We start from the raw sequence: 21,017 nt of genomic DNA, 5'->3' as shown, positions 1-21,017 counted from the left end.
TATAAGACAGATGTTAAATCTGTGGTCTACCTCACATAGAATCACTCCAGATGACTGGAATCAGTTAATTTCAGCTATTCTAGAATATAGCCAGCAGTTACAATGGAAAAGCTGGTTGAGAGAATAGGCAAGAAATTTAGAGCAACAAGGTAAACTCAGAGGTTTTGAGATCTCCCAAGATCAAATTCTTGGTGAGGGACATTTCACTGATAGGAATGTACAAGCCACTTATGATGAGCATACAATATCCCTACCCTATGTTGTACAGCAGCTCTAAATGCTTGGAAAAAAATTCCAGAACCAAGAAAACCAACTGAGGTAATCACAAAGATATTTCAGCAACCACAAGAACCTTCACTGATTTTTACAAAGGCTGACCACAGCTATAACAAAAGCTGTGTCAGATAAAGGATTAAGACAAGAATTAACTGAGTCCTTGGCATTCGACAATGCTAATACAGAATGCTAAATAATGCTTATACCATTAAAGGTCAGATTAGCTCCTTTGGGAAGAATGAATTCAGTATACTACCGGTGCTGAGTCTCTTAACTATAGTAATGAGGCTTGGATGGGAGAGGGAATTCCCAGAGGTGGAAGAAGGCCCCATGGTAACAAGTGTTTCAAATGTGGTACATCAGGTCATATAAGTAAAGATTGTACATAGGGTGCTCCTAGAAGTATATTCCTTCTAGAAATAACCCAAACAGGAAACCCCAAATTTCTGGGTTGCATAGAAGATGTGTCAAAGGCTGACATTGAACCAATGAGTGCAGATTAATAATAAATGTATAAGGCAACCCTTTATGTGTGGGAAATATGGAAAGATCTCCCATGCTCATGGATAGGCAGGACCAACATAGTAAAAATGGCAATCTTACCAAAAGCAATCTATAGAGTCAATGCAATCCCCATCAAAATACCAACACAATTCTTCACAGACCTGGAAAGAATAATACTCAACTTCATATGGAAAAATAAAAAACCCAGGACAGCCAAAAGAATCCTGTACAATAAAACAACCTCTGGAGACATCACAATCCCTGACCTCAAGCTCTACTATAGAGCTATAGTAATAAAAACAGCTTGGTACTGGCATAAAAAATAGACTTGAAGACCCTGACATTAATCCGCACACCTATGAACATATAATTTTTGACAAAGAAGTCAAAAGTGTAAAATGGAAAAAAGAAAGCATCTTCAACAAATGGTACTGTCGTAACTGGATGTCAATGTGTAGAAGACTGCAAATAGATCCATAACTGTCACTGTGCACAAAACTTAAGTCCAAGTGGATCAAAGACCTCAACATAAATCCAGTTACTCTGAACCTGATAGAAGAGAAAGTAGGAAGTAGTCTTGAACACATTGGCATAGGAGATCACTTCCTAAATATAACACCAGTAGTACAGATACTGAGAGAAACAATCAATGGGACCTCTTGAAACTGAGAAGCTTTTGTAGAGCAAAGGACATGGTCAACAAGACAAAGCAACAGCCTACAGAATGGGAAAAGGTCTTCACTAACCACACATCTGACAGAGGGCTGATATTCATAATATATAAAGATCTCCAGAAATTAGACATCTAAATGACCAACAGTCCAATTAAGAAATGGGGTATAGAATTAAACAGAGAATTCTTAACAGAGGAAGCTCAAATGGCTGAAAGACATTTAAGGAATTGCTCAACATCCCTAATCATCAGGGAAATTCGAAACAAAACAACTCTGAGATACCATCTTACACCTGTCAGAATGGCTAAGATCAAAAACACCAATGACAGTCAATGTTGGAGAGGATGTGGAGCAAGGGGAACTCTCCTCCACTGCTGGTGGGAATGCAAGCTTATACAGCCACTTTGGAAATCAATATGGTGCTTTCTTAGAAAATTGGGAATCAATCTTCCCCAAGACTCAGCTAAACCACTCTTGGGCATATACCCAAGGAATGCTCAATCATATCACAAGGACACTTGCTCAGCTATGTTCATAGCAGCATTGTTTGTAATAGCCAGAACCTGGAAACAACATAGATGCCCTTCAACTGAAAAATGGATCAATGAAAATGTGGTACATATACACAATGGAGTACTACTCAGCAGAGAAAAATAATGACATCATGAGGTTTGCTGGAAAATGGATGGATCTTGAAAAAAATCATCCTGAGTGAGGTAATCCAGACTCAGAAAGACAAACATGGTATGTACTCACTCATAGGAGGATACTAGATGTAAAACAAAAGATGACTAGACTGCTACTCACAACTCCAGGGAGGCTACCTAGAAAACAGGACCTTAAGAAAGACACAGGGATTGCCCAATGACAGAGAAATGGAAGAGATCTACATGAACAACCTGGATGTGAGTAGGGGTAATGAAGGCCAAGGTTCAAGGGAAAGAGAGCTTAGGGGAACAGGAGATCCCAGCTGGACCAAAAACAGAGAGGAAGAACAAGGAAAGAGATACCAAGATAAATAAAGACCCCATAGGAATAGGAAGAAGCAAAGTGCTAGAGAGGTCCCCAGAAATCCACAAATATAGCCCCACAGTAGACTACTGGCAATGGTCAAGAGAAAGCTGGAACTGACCTACTCTGGTGATAGAATGACCAAACACCCTAACTGTCATCCTAGAAATCTCAATCAATGGCTGAAGGAAGCAGATGCAAAGATCCATGGCTAGGCCCCTGGTGGACCTCCAGGAGTCTAGTTGGTGAGAAAGAGGAGGGATTGTATGAGCAAGAATTGTTGAGACCAAGATTGGAAAAAGTACAGGGACAAATAGCCAAACTAATGGAAACACATGAACTATGAACCAATAGCTGAGGAGCCCCCAACTGGATCAGGCCCTCTAGATAAGTGAGATAGTTGATTAGCTTGAACTGTTTGGGAGATTCCCAGGCAGTGGGACCGGGACCTGTCCTTAGTGCATAAGCTGGTTGTTTGGAACCTGGGGCTTATGCAGGGACACTTTGCTCAGCCTGGGAGAAGGGGACTGGACCTGCCCTGACTGAATCTACCAGGTTGAGCTGAATCTCCAGGGGAGTCTTTGCCCTGGAGGAGATGGGAATGGGGGGTGTGCTGGGGGAAGACAAGGCGGGAGGAATGAGGACAGGGGAATCCTTAGCTGATATGTAAAATTGAATTAAATTATAAAATAAAAAAATACTCAACACATTGAAGAGTCTACCAGCCCTTGGAATTCTCTTGTATTTGTTATTTTTTAAAAAAAGTGTGGTAATTGGAGTATGCTGACAGATCTGAGAGCTGTTAATAAAGTAATTCAGCCTATGGGCTCCCTACGGACTGGGATGTCCTTGCCCTCTCTGCTACCCAAAGAAAGGCCTATAATAGTTATTGACTTAAAAGACTGTTTCTTTACCATACCCTTACAAGAAAATGATAGAGAAAAATTTGCCTTCACAGTACCTAATTATAACAATTTCCAGCCAGTCAAGAGATATCAATGGAAGTTCCTCCCATGGGGAATGTTTAACAGCTTTATCTTGTGCCAATATTTGGTGCAAAAACCATTGGAGGTAATTCATGTGAAGTTTCCACAATCCATAATTTATCATTATATGGATGATATCTTATTAGCTGATCCAAAGTTATGTACATGTTTGAAGAAATAGATAAAGTTTTGTAAATAAAGTTTTGCCTCACTGGAGACTACAAACTGCTCCTGAAAAAAATACAAAGAGGAGATTCTGTTAATTACTGAGGATATAAGATATAGCTACCAAAAAAATCAGATACCAAAAGGTACAACTAAGGAGAGATTGATTGCAGACTCTTAATGATCTTCAGAAATTGTTAGGAAGCATTTCCAACTTACTGGGTATCATGAGAATACCCAAAGATAAACTACAAAATTTGGCTAACACTTTAAAAGGGGACATAGAATTAAATAGTCCAAGAGAATTATCAGCTGAAGCTGAGAAGGGATTGGCTCTAGTAGAAAAGACAATTCGAGAAGCACATGTGGATCATGTGAATCCAGACCTTAAATGCATTCTGGTCATACTCCCCTCCAGACACTCCACCACAGAGATTTTGATGCAGATGGAAGATATTATATTGGAATTTATATTTCTACCATGTACGCCAATAAGGAATTAAAGACTTATATAGAAAAGATCTCTGATTTGATTCAAAAAGGAAAATTAAGACTTCACCAGTTGACAGGAATGGACCCAGCAGAAATTGTAGTACCTTTAACTGATGAGAAAATTTCCTCACTATGGAAAGATAATGAATACTGGCAGAGAGCCTACAATAACTTTTTGGGAGAGATTAACAACCACTATCCCAAAAGCAAGAGAAAAAGAATTCATAAAGATGACTGAATGGGTCCTTCTTCACATTGTACAACAAAAGCCAATGCTGGAGTCCTCACATTCTATACTGATGCAAATAAATTAGGGAAAGCAGGATATAGATGAAGAGACTTAAGTAAAGTGGTTCAAAGTCCATACAGCTCTGTACAAAAGGCAGAACTATATGCCATTATTATGGTACTGATGGACTTCACAGAACCCCTCAATATCGTCACTGACTCTCAATATGCAGAGAGAATTGTGTTACATATTGAAACTGCTGAAGTTATTCCTGATAATACAGAATTAACTTCATTGTTCATACTATTTCAGGAAATCATCACAAATAAGAAACATCCTATATATATAACACATATCAGATCCCATACGGGTCTGCCAAGACCTCTAGCACAAGATTGAGATTGATCAATAACTAATAGGTAATGAGCTAGGAGCCTCAGAATTTCATAAGAAACACCATGTAAATTGCAAAGGTTTGAAGAAGGAGTTCTCCATCACTTGGCAACAAGCCAAGGATATTTTTTAAAAATGTCCTACTTGTTCCTTCTAAAACCAAACTCCATTACCTGCAGGAAGCAATCCAAAAGGTATATGGCCTGGACATTAGGCTTAGGTATGTGGCCCTTGGACCATTAATGAAACATGCCTATTATGCAACTCCTTGACTATACTTTCCTGGTGGGTGTTTAATAGCATACATGTGACAAAAATTAATTACATTAATTTTGTTTCTTACTGTCAAGGCAACTTAGGAGTCTGTTTCATAGGTGTCACTTGGGCTTGAGAGGAACCTCTGGCTCAAGGCTTTCTTATTTCAAATCAATTTTTGGATTTTTTTAATATATATTTTATTTTACAATACCATTCAGTTCTACATATCAGCCATGGGTTCCCCTATTCTCCTCCCTCCTACCCCTTCCCCTTACCCCCAGCCTACCCTCCATTCCCACCTCTTTCAGGACAAGTCCTCCCCCGAGGACTGTGATCAACCTGGTAGCTCAGTCCAGGGAGGTCCAGTCCCTTCCTCCCAGACTGAGCCAAGTGTCCCTGCATAAGCTCCAGGTTTCAAACAGCCAACTCATGCAATGAGCACACGACTTGGTCCCACTGCCTAGTTGCCTCCCAAACTGATCAAGCCAATCAACTGTCTCAACTATTTAGAGGGCCTGATCCAGCTGGGGGGCCGTCAGCCTTTGGTTCATAGTTCATGTGTTTCCATTCATTTGGCTATTTTTTTCAATAATTGAGTAAAACTGAAATTTATTATAAGCCACAGTCATCCCAGGGACCTCCATGCTATATATATAGCCTCTATGGTTCTATGGGTTGTGGTCTGATTGTTCTTTATTTTATATCTAGAATCCACCTATGAGTGAGTACATACCATAACTGTCTTTCTGGGTTTGGGTTACCTCACTCAGGATGATTTTTTCTAGTTACATCCACTTGCCTGCAAATTTCATGCATTCATTGTTTTTCTCTGCTGAGTAGTACTCCATTGTGTATATGTACCACAAATTTTTTTTCATCCATTCTTCCGTTGATGGGCATCTAGGTTGTTTCCAGGTTCTGGCTATTACAAATAGTGCTGCTATGAACATAGCTGAGCATGTATCTTTATGGTATGAATCAGCATTCCTTGGGTATATGCCCAAGAGTGGGATGGCTGGGTCTTGAGATAATTCAATTCCTAATTTTCTGAGAAACCGCCATACTGATTTCCACAGTGGTTGTACAAGTTTACATTCCCACCAACAGTGGAGTGGTGTTCCCTTTGCTCCACATCCTCTCCAACATTGGTTGTCATTGGTGTTTTTTATCGTAGCCATTCTAAAAGGTGTAAGGTGGTATCTCAGTCGTTTTGATTTGCATTTCTCTGATGATTAAGGATGTTGAGCATTTCTCTAAATGTCTTTCAGCCATTTGTGTTCTTGTTTTGTGAATTCTCTGTTTAGCTCTTTAGCCCATTTTTTAATTGGACTGTTCAGTTCTTTGATGTCTAGTTTCTTGAGTTCTTTATATATTGTGGAGATCAATCCTCTGTCAGATGTGGGGTTGGTGAAGATCTTTTCCCAATCTGTTGGCTGTCTTTTTGTCTTATTGACTGTGTCTTTTGCCCTGCAAAAGCTTCTCAGTTTCGAGAGATCCCATTTATTAATTGTTGTGCTCAGGGTCTGTGTTGTTGGTGTTTTATTTAGGAAATGGTCTCCGGTGCCAATGCATTCAAGAGTGCTTCCTATTTTCTTTTCTATTAAGTTTAGTGTAAGTGGATTTATGTTTAGGTCTTTGATCCACTTGGACTTGAGTTTTGTGCATGGTGACACATATGGATCTATTTGTAATCTTTTACATATTGACATCCAGTTATGCCAGCACCATTTGTTGAAGATACTTTCTTTTTTCCATTTTATAGTTTTGGCTCCTTTGTCAAAAACCAGGTGTTCATATGTGCATGGATTAATGTCAGGGTCTTCAATTCAATTCCATTGGTCTGTATGTCGGTTTTTATACCAGTACCGAGCTGTTTTTATTACTATAGCTCTATAGTAGAGTTTGAGGTCAGGGATGGTGATGCCTCCAAGGGTTGCTTTATGGTATAGGATTCTTTCAGCTATCCTGTGTCTTTTGTTTTTCCATATAAAGTTGAGTATTTTTCTTTCCAAGTCTGTGAAGAATTGTGTTGGGATTTTGATGGGGATTGCACTGAATCTGTAGATGGCTTTTGGTAAGATTGCCATTTTTACTATGTTAATCCTACCTATCCATGAGCATGGGAGATCCTTCCATTTTCTGATATCTTCTTCAATTTCTTTCTTTAGAGATTTAAAGTTCTTATCAAAAAGGCCCTTCACTTGTTTAGTTAGTGTTATCCCAAGGTATTTTTTTTATTATTTGTGGCTATTGTAAAGCGTGATGTTTCTCTGACATCTTTCTCAGCCCTTTTATCATTTGTGTATAGGAGGGCTACTGATTTTTTTTGAGTTGATCTTGTATCCTGCCACTTTACTGAAGGAGTTTATCAGCTGTAGGAGTTCCCTGGTAGAGTTTTTGGGGTCACTTATGTATCCTATCATATCATCTCCAAATAGTGAAAGTTTGACTTCTTCCTTGCCAATTTGTATCCCTTTGATCTCCTTTTGTTGTCTTATTGCTCTAGCTAGAACTTCTAGTACTATATTGAATAAATATGAGGAGAGTGGATAGCCTTGTCTTGTTCCTGAATTTAGTGGTATCGCTTTGTGTTTCTCTCCATTTAATTTGATGTTTGCTGTTGGCTTGCTATAAGTTGCTTTCATTATGCTTAGAAATGTTCCTTGTATTCCTGATCTTTCTAAGACCTTTATCATGAAGAGGTGTTGGATTTTGTCAAAGGCTTTTTCAGCATCTAAGGAGATGATCATGTGGTTCTTTTTCTTTCAGTTTGTTTATATGGTGTATTACATTGACTGATTTTCGTATGTTGAACCATCCTTGCATCCCTGGGATGAATCCTACTTGGTTATGATGGATGATTGTTTTGCTGTGTTCTTGGATTCGGTTTGCCAATATTTTGTTGAGTATTTTTGCATCAATGTTCATGAGGGAGATTGGTCTGTAGTTCTCTTTTTTGTTGCATCTTTGTGTGGTTTGGGTATCAGGGTAATTGTAGCCTCATAAAAAGAGTTTGGTAGTGTTCCTTCTGTTTCTATTGTGTGGAACACTTTGAAGAGGATTGGTATTAATTCTTCTTGGAAAGTTTGGTAGAATTCTGCACTGAAACCATCTGGTCCTGGGCTTTTTTGGTTGGGAGACTTTTGATGACTGTTTCGGTTTCTTAAGGGGTTATTGGTCTATTTAAATGGTTTATCTGGTCTTGATTTAATTTTGGTATGTGGTATTTATCCAGAATTGTCCATTTCTTCCTGGTTTTCCATTTTTGTGGAGTACAGGTTTTTGAAGTATGATCTGATGATTCTCTGGATTTCCTCGTTGTCTGTTTTTATGTCTCCCTTTTCATTTCTGATTTTGTGAATTTGGGTGCTCTTTCTTTGCCTTTTGGTTAATTTGGCTAGTGGTTTGTCTATCTTGTTGATTTTTTCAAAGAACCAAATCTTTGTTTCATTGATTTTTTGTATTGTTCTCTTATTTTCTATTTTGTTGATTTCAGCCCTCAATTTGATTATTTCCTGGTGTCTATTTCTCCTAGGTGAGTTTGTTTCTTTTTGTTCTAGAGCTTTCATTTGTGCTGTTAATTCATTGGTATGGGATTGTTCCATCTTCTTTATGTGTGCATTTAGAGCTATGAATTTTCCTCTTAGCACTGCTTTCATAGTGTCCCATAAGCTTGGGTATGTTGTACTTTCACTTACATTGAATTCTAGGAACTCTTTAATTTCTTTCTTTATTTCTTCCTTGACCCATTGATGTTTCAGGTGGGTATTATTCAGTTTCCATGAGTTTGTGGGTTTTCTATTAAATTTTGTTGTTGATGATGTCTAACTTTAAGGCATGGTGGTCTGGTAAGATACAGGAGGTTATTCCAATTTTTTTGTATCTGTTGAGATTTGTTTTGTGTCCAAGCATGTGGTCAATTTTTGAGAAGGTTCCATGGGGTGCTGAGAAAAAGGTATATTCTTTTGTGTTAGGATGGAATATTCTGTAGATACCTATTAGGTCCATTTGAGTCATAACATCTGTTAGGTCCTTTATTTCTTTGTTAAGTTTCAGTCTGGTAGATCCATCTTTTGGTGAGAGTGGTGTGTTAAAATCTCCCACTACTAATGTGTGGGGTTTGATGTGCATTTTAAACTTTAGTCATGTGTCTTTTATGAATGTGGGTGCTTTTGTATTTGGAGCATAAATGTTTAGAATCGAGACTTCATCTTGGTGGATTTTTCACGTGATAAATATGTAATGTCCATCCTGGTCTCTTTTGATTGATTTTAGTTTGAAGTCTATTTTATTAGATATTAGGATAGCTACACCAGCTTGTTTCTTAGGTCCATTTGCTTGGAAAGCCTTTTCCCAGGCCTTTACTCGGAGGTAGTGTCTGTCTTTGGAATTAAGGTGTGTTTCTTGTATGCAGCAAATGGATGGGTCCTGTTTTCTTATCCATTCTGTTAGCCTGTGTCTTTTTATAGGTGAGTTGAGACCATTGATATTGATGGATATTAATGACCAGTGATTGTTAATTCCTGTTATTTTTTGTGGTTGTGTTGTGTTGTCCTTCTGTGGTGTATGTTGGTGTGGGATTATCTATTGCTTGATTTTTCATGGATATGTTTAGCTTCTTTGGGTTGAATTTTCCCTTCTAGTGCTTTCTGTAGGGCTGGGTTTGTGGACAGGTATTGATTAAATCTGGTTTTATCCTGGAATATTTTGTTTACTCCGCCTATGGTGATTGAGAGTTTTGCGGGGTATAATAGTCTGGGTTGGCATCCATGGTCTCTTAGTGTCTGCATGAGGTTTGTCCAGGATCTTCTAGCTTTCATAGTCTCTATTGAATAGTCTGGTGTTATTCTGATGGGTTTGCCTTTATATGTTACTTGGTCTTTTTCCTTTGCGGCTCTTAATATTTTTTCTTTGTTCTGTGTGTTTAGTGTTTTGATTATTATGTGGCGAGGGGAATTTTTTTTGGATCCAGCCTATTCGGTGTTCTGTAAGCTTCTTGTATCTTCATAGGTATTTCTTTCTTTAGGTTAGGAAAGTTTTCTTCTATGATTTTGTTGAATATATTTTCTGTGCCTTTGAGTTGGTATTCTTCTCCTTCTTCTATCCCTATTATTCTTAGGTTTGGTCTTTTCATGGTGTCCCAAATTTCCTGGACGTTTTGTGTTACGACTTTTTTGTCTTTAGTGTTTTCTTTGACTGACGAATCTATTTTCTCTATTGTGTCTTCAGTGTCAGAGATTCTCTGTTCCATCTCTTGCAATCGGTTGGTTATGCTTGTTTCTGTAGTTCCTGTTCGTTTAGTCAGGATTTCTATTTCCAGCATTCCCTCAGCATGTGTTTTCTTTATTGTCTCAAATTCATTTTTTAGATCTTGCAATGTTTCTTTCATCTGTTTAATTGCTTTTTCTTGGCTTGATTTGATTTCTTCCCATTTTTTGTTTGTTTTTTCTTCCATTTCTTTAAGGGAGTTTTTCATTTCCTCTTTAATGGAGTTTTTCATTTCCTCTTTAAGGGAAGTTTTTATTTCCTCTTTGAGGGAATGTTTTATTTCTTCTTTAAGGGCCTCTATCATCTTCTTAAAGTCATTTTTAGGTTTGATTTCTTCTGTTTCTTCTGTCATGATATGTTTAGGTCTTGCAGGTGTAGAATCAGTAGGTTCTGGTGTTGCCATATAGGTCTTTATGTTGTTGCCTGTATTTTTGCACTGGTGTCTACTCATCTCTTCCTCTGTGTGGTGCAGGTGGTGTCTGTGTCTGAGAGTGCCTCTCTTGTTCTAATTTTTAGTCTTGGTTTAGTAGTGGTTCTTGGTTAAATTGGTGCTATTGGGCTATTTCTTCAGGGGCAGTTGATTTCAGTCAGTGAATTATATACTTATGATTCTGGTGATCTGGTTTGGTGGCTGGGTAGCGCCTTCTTCTGTGTTCCCAGGTCACGTTTTGTTCATTTGTCAACTCCTCAGCTGATCTTGTTTCTTCAGACTTCAAACTGTAGGCATCTGAATCCTCTCCCAGATGGGTTTCAGCTGAGCAGGGTAGTCTCACCAACACCTCCAAGTTGTTGGGTTTCACAGGATCAGCAGCTGGGCCCTGGGTTGTCCTCAGACAGAGTGTTCAGATTCGTTCTGGTTCCAACCCACGGAGATAGCTTCTTCCCCAGGTGTTGGGGTTAGGGGCGTCCCTGTTCCAAACTGCATCTGCTTGTCTCCGTCCCTGGGCCTGTCTACCTCTGCGGTCTGCCGCCGGGCCTGTATGTCCCTGTTAGCTGCCGCTGGGCCTGTCTGCCTCTGTGGGCCACCACCAGGCCTGTATATCTCTGTTGGCTGCTGCTGGGCCTGTATGTCCCTGTAGGACGCCTTTGCCGGGGCCCGTCTACCTCTGCGGGCTGCCTCCGCGGGCTTACCTGCGTCTGCTTGTCTCCGCCGCCGGCCCTGTCTACCTCTGCGGGCCACCGCTGGGCCCGTCTCCAATTTTTGGATCTTTAATAAGATAACTCAAAGGCCTTGCTTGACTCTGGCTATGCTTGGTAGCTCAGAAGAATTTTTTACACAGTATTGACCCAGCTCTTTGTAGACTATACACTGGTTAAAACCGAGTGTGTTTTCCATGGCCTCCCTGATGAAGAACAATTATAAAACATGTTGAGAGATGTTCCACAGTGTCCTGGGACTTACATAGCCTTGAATGGTCATTCTCTCTTCTAATCCCACTGACCAAACTAGTATAACCACAAAGTATGGTTATTGAACAACCAGGAGGTCATTCATATCAGACTGGTATTTTAACTACTGTAAAATTTAGATAAAGCTGGGGAAAAGCCAAAACCCAAACACTTTAAACTTTGATTCTTTAAGACAGTCCTTGTAATTGCTCAGAAGTAGACCAATAATTCCATTGATTTAATCAGAAGTTTACATATCTTACGTTACTTTCTCAGATCCTCGTCTTAGGAGTCAGACATGATAACATTAATGATCAACAAGCCTAGCTGTGATGATCTTTTGCAAGTTGGTACAGATGCCACAGTAGTTGTTTTACTTAGAAGATGGTGCTGTATTACAGTAATCTAATAAAATAATGTTGAACCCAAACTGCAAAAATATAAATTAATATTACCTGTGTGTATACTGTTAAACTCTCAGGCTTTGTAAGTTCTCACGTGGCCTTAGAGAAAACACAAGACAGTCTTTATACCATGAATAAAGTGATCTACCATGTCAGTGCATTTAGATGTGAATGAGTGTAAATAGCAGATACACAAAAAGCATGTGCTCCTTTACAAAATTGAATCTAGTGATTTACACAGAACAAGTGACTCGCCATGGAACTCGAAGAACACTGGCTGGACCCAAAACACTTGCCTTCCTTAAAACCAGTATAGATTTGTCCAGTAGATTCTTATCTATTGGGTTGTTCATTGGGAATGGGGAGTGGCAAACTTTCCATTTAGAAACTTTTAACTTTATAATGGTATTGTGTGAATGGCAGTAAACACCCATGATCAAAGAAAGCCATGCCATTAGAACTATCTACTTCATTAATGTCTAACCTGAGACCCTGGATAGACTTCTGGTGACCAACTGTTTGGTAATGTGTAATACCTTTTGGTATCTTTAGACTCACCTAACCAGAAAGCTCTGTGAACATATGTTAAGTCAAGTGTTTGAGAAGTCACATGAGTGGAGCAATCTTGGAGACAGTTTTTCCCACCTGCAATAAGATTGAGATTACAAAGGGGAGCTTGAAATCTTGGGGCAGGGTTGCCCATTTCCTACCCTCAATCCTAATCCTCATGGATGTTTATATAGTCTGTCCACAGGGAGCAGCTAGTTCACTCTAGTCTGTCATGGAAAAGGCTGGAGTAAGTACTGGGATTTCCATCTCTCAGAACTTTGCCTTCTCCCTGTTTCCTCCTCCAGTCTTCCATATATGGTCAAACTGCCATCTAGTCCCTGGTTCAGAGACTCAGGCCCAGGATGCCCACAGCTCCATTTGCATTCCAAGATATTTATGATGCCAACAATCCCCCAAATTGTTGATTTTCCATAACCACACAAGCTGGGAGAGGTATTAGAAGTACCATTTGTCGAATTTACTGAGTACATGCAATGTGAATACTACTCCACTCCAGCCCCACATGATCCCAAAACTAATGTTGAGATATTTCCAGTAATCATTAACTCACACAAGTTCATAGAGATGGAGACAGAGCCAGATTTAGAAATGAGGCAGATGGGCTCCAGCCCATTAGCTTATTGTACAAATGGCCAATGGTATACTATTGGAAGCTCAGAAGCAAAGATTAATATGCCAGTTCTGCAAACCATCCATTCACCAATTCAGAAATTGTATCTCACAGAAATTCCAGAGAGGCAGTTACAATCACACACTTTCTAACACAATGATGAAGAACCAGGGCACAAATACAATAATTAACAGCTCAGTGTTCAATGTTTGGAATTCACTCATAGTCTTCTGGGCTCCAAAGTGCTTAGGCATCTCCTTTTCTCTGGCTCCCCGCCACAGTATGCATTGTTTATCTCATAGGCTTTGTTTGACTTCACAACCCCAGAACTTAGCCCCTTCTTTTTCTCCTGGCTGTATAGCAGTGAGTGGTTTCTTCTGCATCTAGTGCACCCCTGTTTACCTGCCCTGACAGGGCTTCCTTCCTGGAAAACATTTGGCAAAAGTGCATAGGAAATACAGAAATACAGCTTTATAAGCTCCACCTAGAAAAAAAAGTGGTCCATCTTTTTCGCAACCCATGCCAGAATCTGCTCACAGCAGTGGAGATTTACGTAGCTTAAGCAGGGTAAAGAAAAATATCCTGTATCCCTTTAGTCAGGTCTATGCATCAGAGAGATCTCAAATGGATAAGGACACAGTGTAGTAGAGCCTTTGCTGACTAATGCCCCATCTGTTGACAAATGAATATATGTTGGAACATCTCCAGATCTTTGTATCCTTTGAAGAGCATTCTCTGGGTATTTTACCAAGATGGGGATGAGTAACTGTATCCTCTTTCCAAATAGAAAGAAGCAGGGTATTCTGTTCTAATTTTTTGCACTTATTGAAGTGAGATGTGCCTTTTTAATACCCTATAACTTTACTGATTTACTAATCTTATGCCTGTGTAAAATCCACTCCTCAAAACACTCTCCGGACTCAATGTTTCCCACAACACAGTGAAAAACAAAAGCAGGAATGCTTAGTGTTTAATGAGGTAGAAGTGGAAGCAGATAACAAGGAGGAAAGAAGAGAGGAATTCAGACTTGGGTAGAAAGGGCTGCCCAGCAGGCACTCATCTCCCCACTCCCAAACAAGGTGATCCATCTTTGCCTCTAGCTGTTGGAAAACTATGATGCTGAGGCCCAGGGTCTTCTCTATTTCCTCCATCGCCTGACTGTTACAGTGGTAAGGATGGAATCCAGGTCCTAGTGTGTGTTTTCTTCTAATGTTGAGCCACACCCACAACACCAAAGCCAGGCTATGGCCATTTTCCTTCCTGCTCCCAGTCAGGTGTCTCTATTTAGCTATTCACAGCTATTCACAGCTCAAGGATCCAAGAGCCTGGTGTGGGGTGAGGAAGGTATTAGATGAAGAATAAGCTTCACTGTGGATCTCTGCCAGGTACATTGAATGGGGAATATTCTCTCTCCCACTCTCCCCACAAGCTTAACCAGTTTGTCATGGGTCCCATTTACCATATCTCTTGGCTGAAGAGTGGAAGCACAAGACTTTGCCCTGGTATCCAAGGTTGAAATCACCTTCCACCCTGCTCAATCAGAGCCCAAGCCCCTACCCTCCACACTTTCATTAGAGGTGGGAACTGACTGAGTTTCTCACTACACAGTTTTGGATGATAGTCATTTAGTGTTGAAGCAACCTTGTAGTGCCACATGGGTCATGGCTATTTCCAAGTCCTTTTCTAAGATTTTTAGTCATGTATAGGACCTTGAGAAGAGGTCATCTCCAATCCTAGATGACAGACCCTGAGGTATGTAACTGGAGTTCTGGTAGTTGTTTAGGGAATTGCTAAGCTTCCCCTCTGTCATGGACAAAGAATTGAATGACTGAGAAAAACAGACCAAGTTGTGGCGAAGGGGACAGTGACAGCTTTATACATTTAGGATTGGAGAAGACTGGAAGTCTATTAAATAGACGCTGGCTTGGGTACCTTACAGGGCCCCTGAGTGTCCCCTTTCCCCTGTTGGGTCTGTTGATACCCATCCCTATGCCTTCTAGCTGTTTCCCCTTGAAAAGTTTTCTACAAAGAAGTGACAGTCTCAGGAAGCCTGACTTTACTTTCCTTGACTACCCAACCCTCGTTCAATACATTCTCTGAAAGAACTAGTTTCATCCCCAAATACTTCTTCTGCCCATTAGGGGGCAGTGATGGGCTGATCATGAGAGGACAGTGCTGCCTGCAAGACCAAGTCATTCAGAAATCATTACTGCACAGGTAGCAATGCCATTGATTAGTATTACACAAGAGCTACCCTGTGATCTACTTCCTGTTCCATGATACCATTGGCCACATGAGTAGTGAATTCATAACTATGTTGTATACTTACTTCTTTATCCTGACAGAGTCATTGTCCAGGACAAATATTTCTACCAACAAAATAATTTAATAGTTTCATGGACACTACCTACTTAGTATAAAAAATAGACTCAGAAACTAAACATTTTCATGTTGGACAACTTAGTCTCAGCATATATAATGTTATATGTTCATCTCTATTGCTAGGCTCTTCAAACACTACAAAATTTCCGCTGTTTGACAAAGGATTCCCTTAGGATTCAAGTTGAAGATTTCAGCAGTGACATTTTCACTGTTTCTTTGGATATAATGTGTGGACAGCAGATGACAGTCAATCTCTCTATTGACAGTGTGTGCACTCTTGATTGTGTGCTCACAAGAGTGTCTGGGTATCTGAGGAGGCCAAGGAGGGCATCCAATCCCACAGTGCTGGAAGGACAGGAGATTCTGAGCTGTCTGACATGGGGGCTGGGAATGAAAATCACTTAATCTGCAGTAACAGCCAACACTCTTAACTGCTGAAACCCACACTTAACTCCAATCCATTAATAAATGATTACCTAGAAATGTCCACTATTACAGCCACTGGCTTTCTAGAGTTAAATAAAACAAAACAAAAAACTCTTAAACCAGGCATTGATTCTCTATGCAAAAGTAAATTGGGTTGCCTACTGCCTCAATTGACACATACAAAATTACATTAAGGGACAATTCATGTTCCACTCAGAGTCCAGACAGGGCTTTGTGACTTCCCAAATGGTCTCACTGTCGGCAGGAGGGGGACCTTGCAGTCACGCACCAGATGGCAGTCCATGGTTGCCTTAGGGAGTGATATGGCTAAGCACCTGCCTAGTTCTCCCCAATTTCTGATGTTTTTTCCTTCACTTTCAGGTTTTCTCTCCTGCCACTAGGTGGAGCTCACATCCTCACCGCGTGTGTAGTCTTTCCCCTTCTCAGTCAGACCCAATCTGAAGCAAAAGAAGGGGCCTATACATCCTCAGGAAGAGGGGCATTTGCATGGAGCCAGCCTGTATTTAGACTCCCCGGACAGATAAGAAGGGGAGCCCAGCTACAATCAGTCCATTGGAGTCAGGAAGCGGGATCTGGGTGTCTTCACCATGATGTCGGCTCCACTATTCCTCATCTTCCTTTGTCACTTAACAGGTGGGTGGATTTAAGGAATTCTGGGAGGGTAACTGTTGCTTGGGATGTTTGGCTTAAGTTCTTCCCTATGAATAAGGTTTCCTTGTCCTTACTGATGTATTTTATCTTCCTTTTACAGGGTCATATGCCCAGTTTGTGCTAACTCAGCCAAACTCTGTGTCAGGGAATCTTGGGAGCACAGTCACTATCACCTGCCTACGCAGCAGTGGTAACATAGGAAGCTACTATGTGCACTGGTACCAGCAGCACTTTGGAAGTTCACCCACCGTTGTCATCTATGGGGATGATAAACGACCATCTGGGGTTCCTGATCGGTTCTCGGGCTCCATTGACAGATCCTCCAACTCAGCCTCGCTGACCATCACTGATCTGCAGATTGAGGATGAGGGTGACTACTACTGTCAGTCTTATAATAGTGACTATAGTCACAATGATGAGAATCATGGGGAAGTAAGACAAAAACTCCCCAGAGCAGCAGCTGTGAAATCATTTGTGAAATAGACTATGTTATTTCACGTCTCCTTAAAAAAGTACTGCTTTTGGGGTTGCCAAGTCATAATTTCCTCTAGGTTCATTGCAAGAGTCTACTTTCTCCTCCCTCATATGGATGTCTGACCTCTTTACATTTTTAGGGTCAGTCCATGGAGTACATAGTGTTGAAGAAAGGAATTTTGGAGGGCAACACTACTGACATTTTGTGTCAGAGACTTCCTTGTATGTGTGATGTGTTTAGCATCATCTCTGACCATGAGTCACTTGCATGTTTTCATGTTTTCCCTCCATTATGACATCACTAACTCTCTGTATTGCCAAATGTATCTGTAAAATGGGGAACGGCACACTTGGGCAAAGCCACTGCTTCAAGAAGTTGCTCTAAACCATTAAGGAGGCCCTAGATTAGACTCTCACTTCACTAAAGCGTAAGGATGAGGTTTTTCTCCCTGAGAGTCTGTCCCCAGTCGCTAAACAAAACAATAGCATATTCTCATGTGGACAAAGCCTGGGTTATCCAACTCTATAGAAGCTCCAATCAAGGTCTATAATGGAATGTTAAGGGAAGACCTAGGGCATGCATAAATGTTAAAATCTACACATAGTGGATATGCAAATGTAATGGATCTCTCCCATCCTGTGAACTGTCCTTCATCTGGAAAGCTCTGAAGAGATGAAAGGTGATAATGAAAGGTGACAAAGCAAGCTCAGTGATGGACCCCAAGAAAACCACAAATACCATATTAATAATAATTATATCACTGGGCGGTGGTGGCTCACGCCTTTAATCCCAGCACATGGGAAGCAGAAGCAGGTGGATCTCTGTGAGTTCGAGCTATCCTGGTCTACAGAGTGAGTTCAGGGACACCCAGGGCTATGCAGAGAAACCCTGTCTCATAAAACCAAATATATATATTTGTATAGACAGATGTCTAAGTTCAGGTCAGAAAGGTAAGTAGTGATTAAATTCAACATGCATCACATTTGAGCACATATTGGATGGCAGAGAGAAGGGAAAGCGATATGTCAAAAAGTTGAGTAGACTTTTGCTTACCTTCTGATTTATTTTACTAACAATGAAAACCTGGGATAGATGGATTACTCACACACCCGATTTCTTGCTCACAATTTTTCAGTTTCATGTAATTTTCCATTTTCTGGATGATTAACCACTATAGTATATATTTTCCCCTTTCTGGCATCTTTTCTGCCTCTGATAGAGATAATGAGATCCTCACGGGAGGGATGAGGAAGGTACTAAGAGAAAACTGAGGCAATAAGGTAAAGAGTGGAATTTGTTAAATAAAACATGTAATTAAGGATGTGAAAACATGTCTTCTGCTGCAATTGTGACAGTGAAGAATAAGGAAACAGATCAGTTTAGGATCACCATAGAGGGGGGACAAGAACTTGGAGAAGAACTGTTTGTGCTAATAGAGCAAAGAGACACAGCTAAGACAGCTCCAGTATCTGGTCAGGGATTTGGATGAATTCCATGGGCATCATGCATGGACAGTAGAACCCTGTGTTGGTTAATACTTGAGACCCACTTTGATGATTATATCAAAAATAAAAAATAATATTGTGGGTACATTTCTGGGAAATCGATCATGTCAAAATATTATTAAAATGTTACTTTGGACAGGTAGATTGCTGACAAGGTGTTCGTGGTATGTAGGACTGGAAGGCACTCTTGGAGGCTCTGGGAGAATAAACCGGAAAGTTTGGAATGGACCCATCCTCTGAGGTGGACAACTGTGGGAGGTGTTGTAGATTCAGTAGGAAAGACAGTAGAGCTGTAGAGAAGAAAGGAGAAGATAGGAACAGAGAAAGGAAGGAAGCAGCGTGGAGGCAAGGAAAGACTTTAAAACTAAAAATTGAGTGGGTGGAGGGCTTATCTGCGACTATGGAATGAGTACAACTGCAGAGAGCAGGAACCAAGGCTAAAGAGAGGGAGCTTAGGAAAATATTCCCTGTACCTCCGGGCAATGGTAGAATTCAATTTAGAGAAACAATTAATACAGAAACAAAGTCCGGTCCCTGCATTGCCCACTCTGATAAACCCAAATGTGTGGTGAATGTATGCTAAGAGATGATCAGCAGAATTTTTTTGGCTTGAGGAAGGAAATTATTTTGAGTTATCCCAGTGAAGGGCTTTATGCAGTGGGAAACCTGTTGGGGATGTGGTCACTTCCTCAGTCAGGGTCTCCATGGAGGAGGAGGGAGTTTGCTGTCCATTTTTAGAGGAATGGAGAAGGTACAGCTATAGCATCCTGCCACAAGCTCAGAAAATGTAAGTGGCCTCTGCCTGCCTAGGGGAGATGCACTCACCCTCTCTAGTTCTGAGATATAGGAAGCGAAGAACCAAAGCACGCCCATTTCAAGGAAGCCCCTCACCTCAGCTTGAAACAGGCCTGAGTTTCAAAATTCTCAGAGCTGCTGACATAGGTCCCAGCACAAAGTCAGGATGTTTGGACAAAGAGCTTGCTGTATATACATTTATTCCTACCTTGAATTCCTGATGGAGCTGTAGCTGTATAGATAGACTTTTGTCTTAGAGGAATAACGTTAACAGACCTAAGAGCATAGTGTACATAGATTTTTTTTTCCCCTCAGATATCTCACGCCAGATGTAGTGTCTTCCCCGGACTCTGGGCTATCAATACCTTATGTCCTCTTTCATAACTAATGTACACTAGCTGCATTCAGTCTTCCCACATTCCCTTATATTTGGCCTTTCTCATTATCTTTTCTTCATGTTATACTATACCCACATGTATGTTTGTTTAAATATATATATATATTATTATTGGCTAGATTCCACATATGAGAAAAAACATGAGGGTGTGTGATTTCACCTAATATTGTACATTCTAATTCCACCCATTTCCTGGAGTTTTTTCAACTCCCTTTTGCTTTAGAGATGAATAGTCTTTGCGCGCGCGTGTGTGTGTGTGTGTGTGTATGTTCCAAATTTCCACTATCCACGAATCTATTGATAAACAAGCTATGAAGATTCCAATTTTTTCCTATAGTAAATAAAGCAGCAATAAACATGAGATACAAATATCTCTATGGTAGGAAATGGATTTCTCTGGGCATTAGCCCAGGAGACAGAGGTTTGTTTGATTCCACTGTTATTTAATGTCAAAAACTCTTTGAAAGCTCTGAGTCTTAACCTCTTTTCTGAAATGTAGCTGGTGAAGAACTTCCTCCCATTCTTTGGGTTGTTTACTCTGCTGACTGTTTCCCTTGTTGCACAGACACTTTTTACTTTCATGTATCCATCTGGTGATACATGGGGTCAGCTTCTGTGCTGTTGCTGTTCTATAGAAAGAGTTCTTGCCCATGCCAATATTTTGAAGAGCATCTCCTGTGTATTCATCTGAAAATTTCAGAGGTCTAGATGTTGGTTAATGGGTGCGCTGCTCGGCTGCGGCGGCCATGTGGTGGGGGGGGGAGTGCTGATCGGAAGAATCACAGCCATGGTTACCTTTTTAGAGCTTTATTGGGAGTCCTCTTCATCAAGGGATCATGAGGGTTGCGACTGTACTGTAGTTGGTACACCATTGAACCCTAGACACCATTTACCCCCGTGTCAAGATCAAAAATGTGCCTGCCCTTGCCAGTACAGCCCGAGGACAACCCACAGGGTGTGCATCGCAAAGAATACAGCTCAGACTACAGCCGCAAGAACAGCAGACTCACTGTGGTGACAGCAGCAGTAGCTGTGTGGGGGTCCAGTGGAGGCAGTAGGCGGCAATCATCACAGCAGGTACTCAGTGCTCGGTGGCGTGTCTGAGTCATGGCACCAATGTTGGTTAAACAGCCGCC

General features: G+C 40.7%; 1 protein-coding gene and 1 gene segment (V, D, J or C); one reads left to right on the top strand and one right to left on the bottom strand.

Moving 5' to 3' along the window:
• The window catches only part of LOC114687105 (immunoglobulin lambda-1 light chain-like), an 826,243-nt gene that overhangs the window by 16,802 nt on the left and 788,424 nt on the right, over positions 1-21,017 (top strand). The window contains exons 1-2 of one of the 2 annotated variants that reach the window (XM_037209856.1): positions 16,585-16,691; positions 16,810-17,113. The exons of the other annotated variant lie outside the window; for it this stretch is intronic. Of the exons in view, the coding sequence (XP_037065751.1) occupies positions 16,646-16,691; positions 16,810-17,113 (350 nt within the window). The 5' untranslated portion in view covers positions 16,585-16,645. Of the gene's footprint in view, positions 1-16,584; positions 16,692-16,809; positions 17,114-21,017 lie in introns of those variants that run through there. 2 annotated transcript variants of the gene reach the window in all.
• The window catches only part of LOC119088814, a 622,476-nt gene that overhangs the window by 101,929 nt on the left and 499,530 nt on the right, over positions 1-21,017 (bottom strand).

The sequence above is a fragment of the Peromyscus leucopus genome, chromosome 12 (assembly GCF_004664715.2).
Source record: "Peromyscus leucopus breed LL Stock chromosome 12, UCI_PerLeu_2.1, whole genome shotgun sequence".
NCBI lineage: Eukaryota > Metazoa > Chordata > Mammalia > Rodentia > Cricetidae > Peromyscus > Peromyscus leucopus.
Note: the sequence above shows the minus strand (reverse complement) of the source record. Positions and strands in the feature narration are given on the sequence as shown.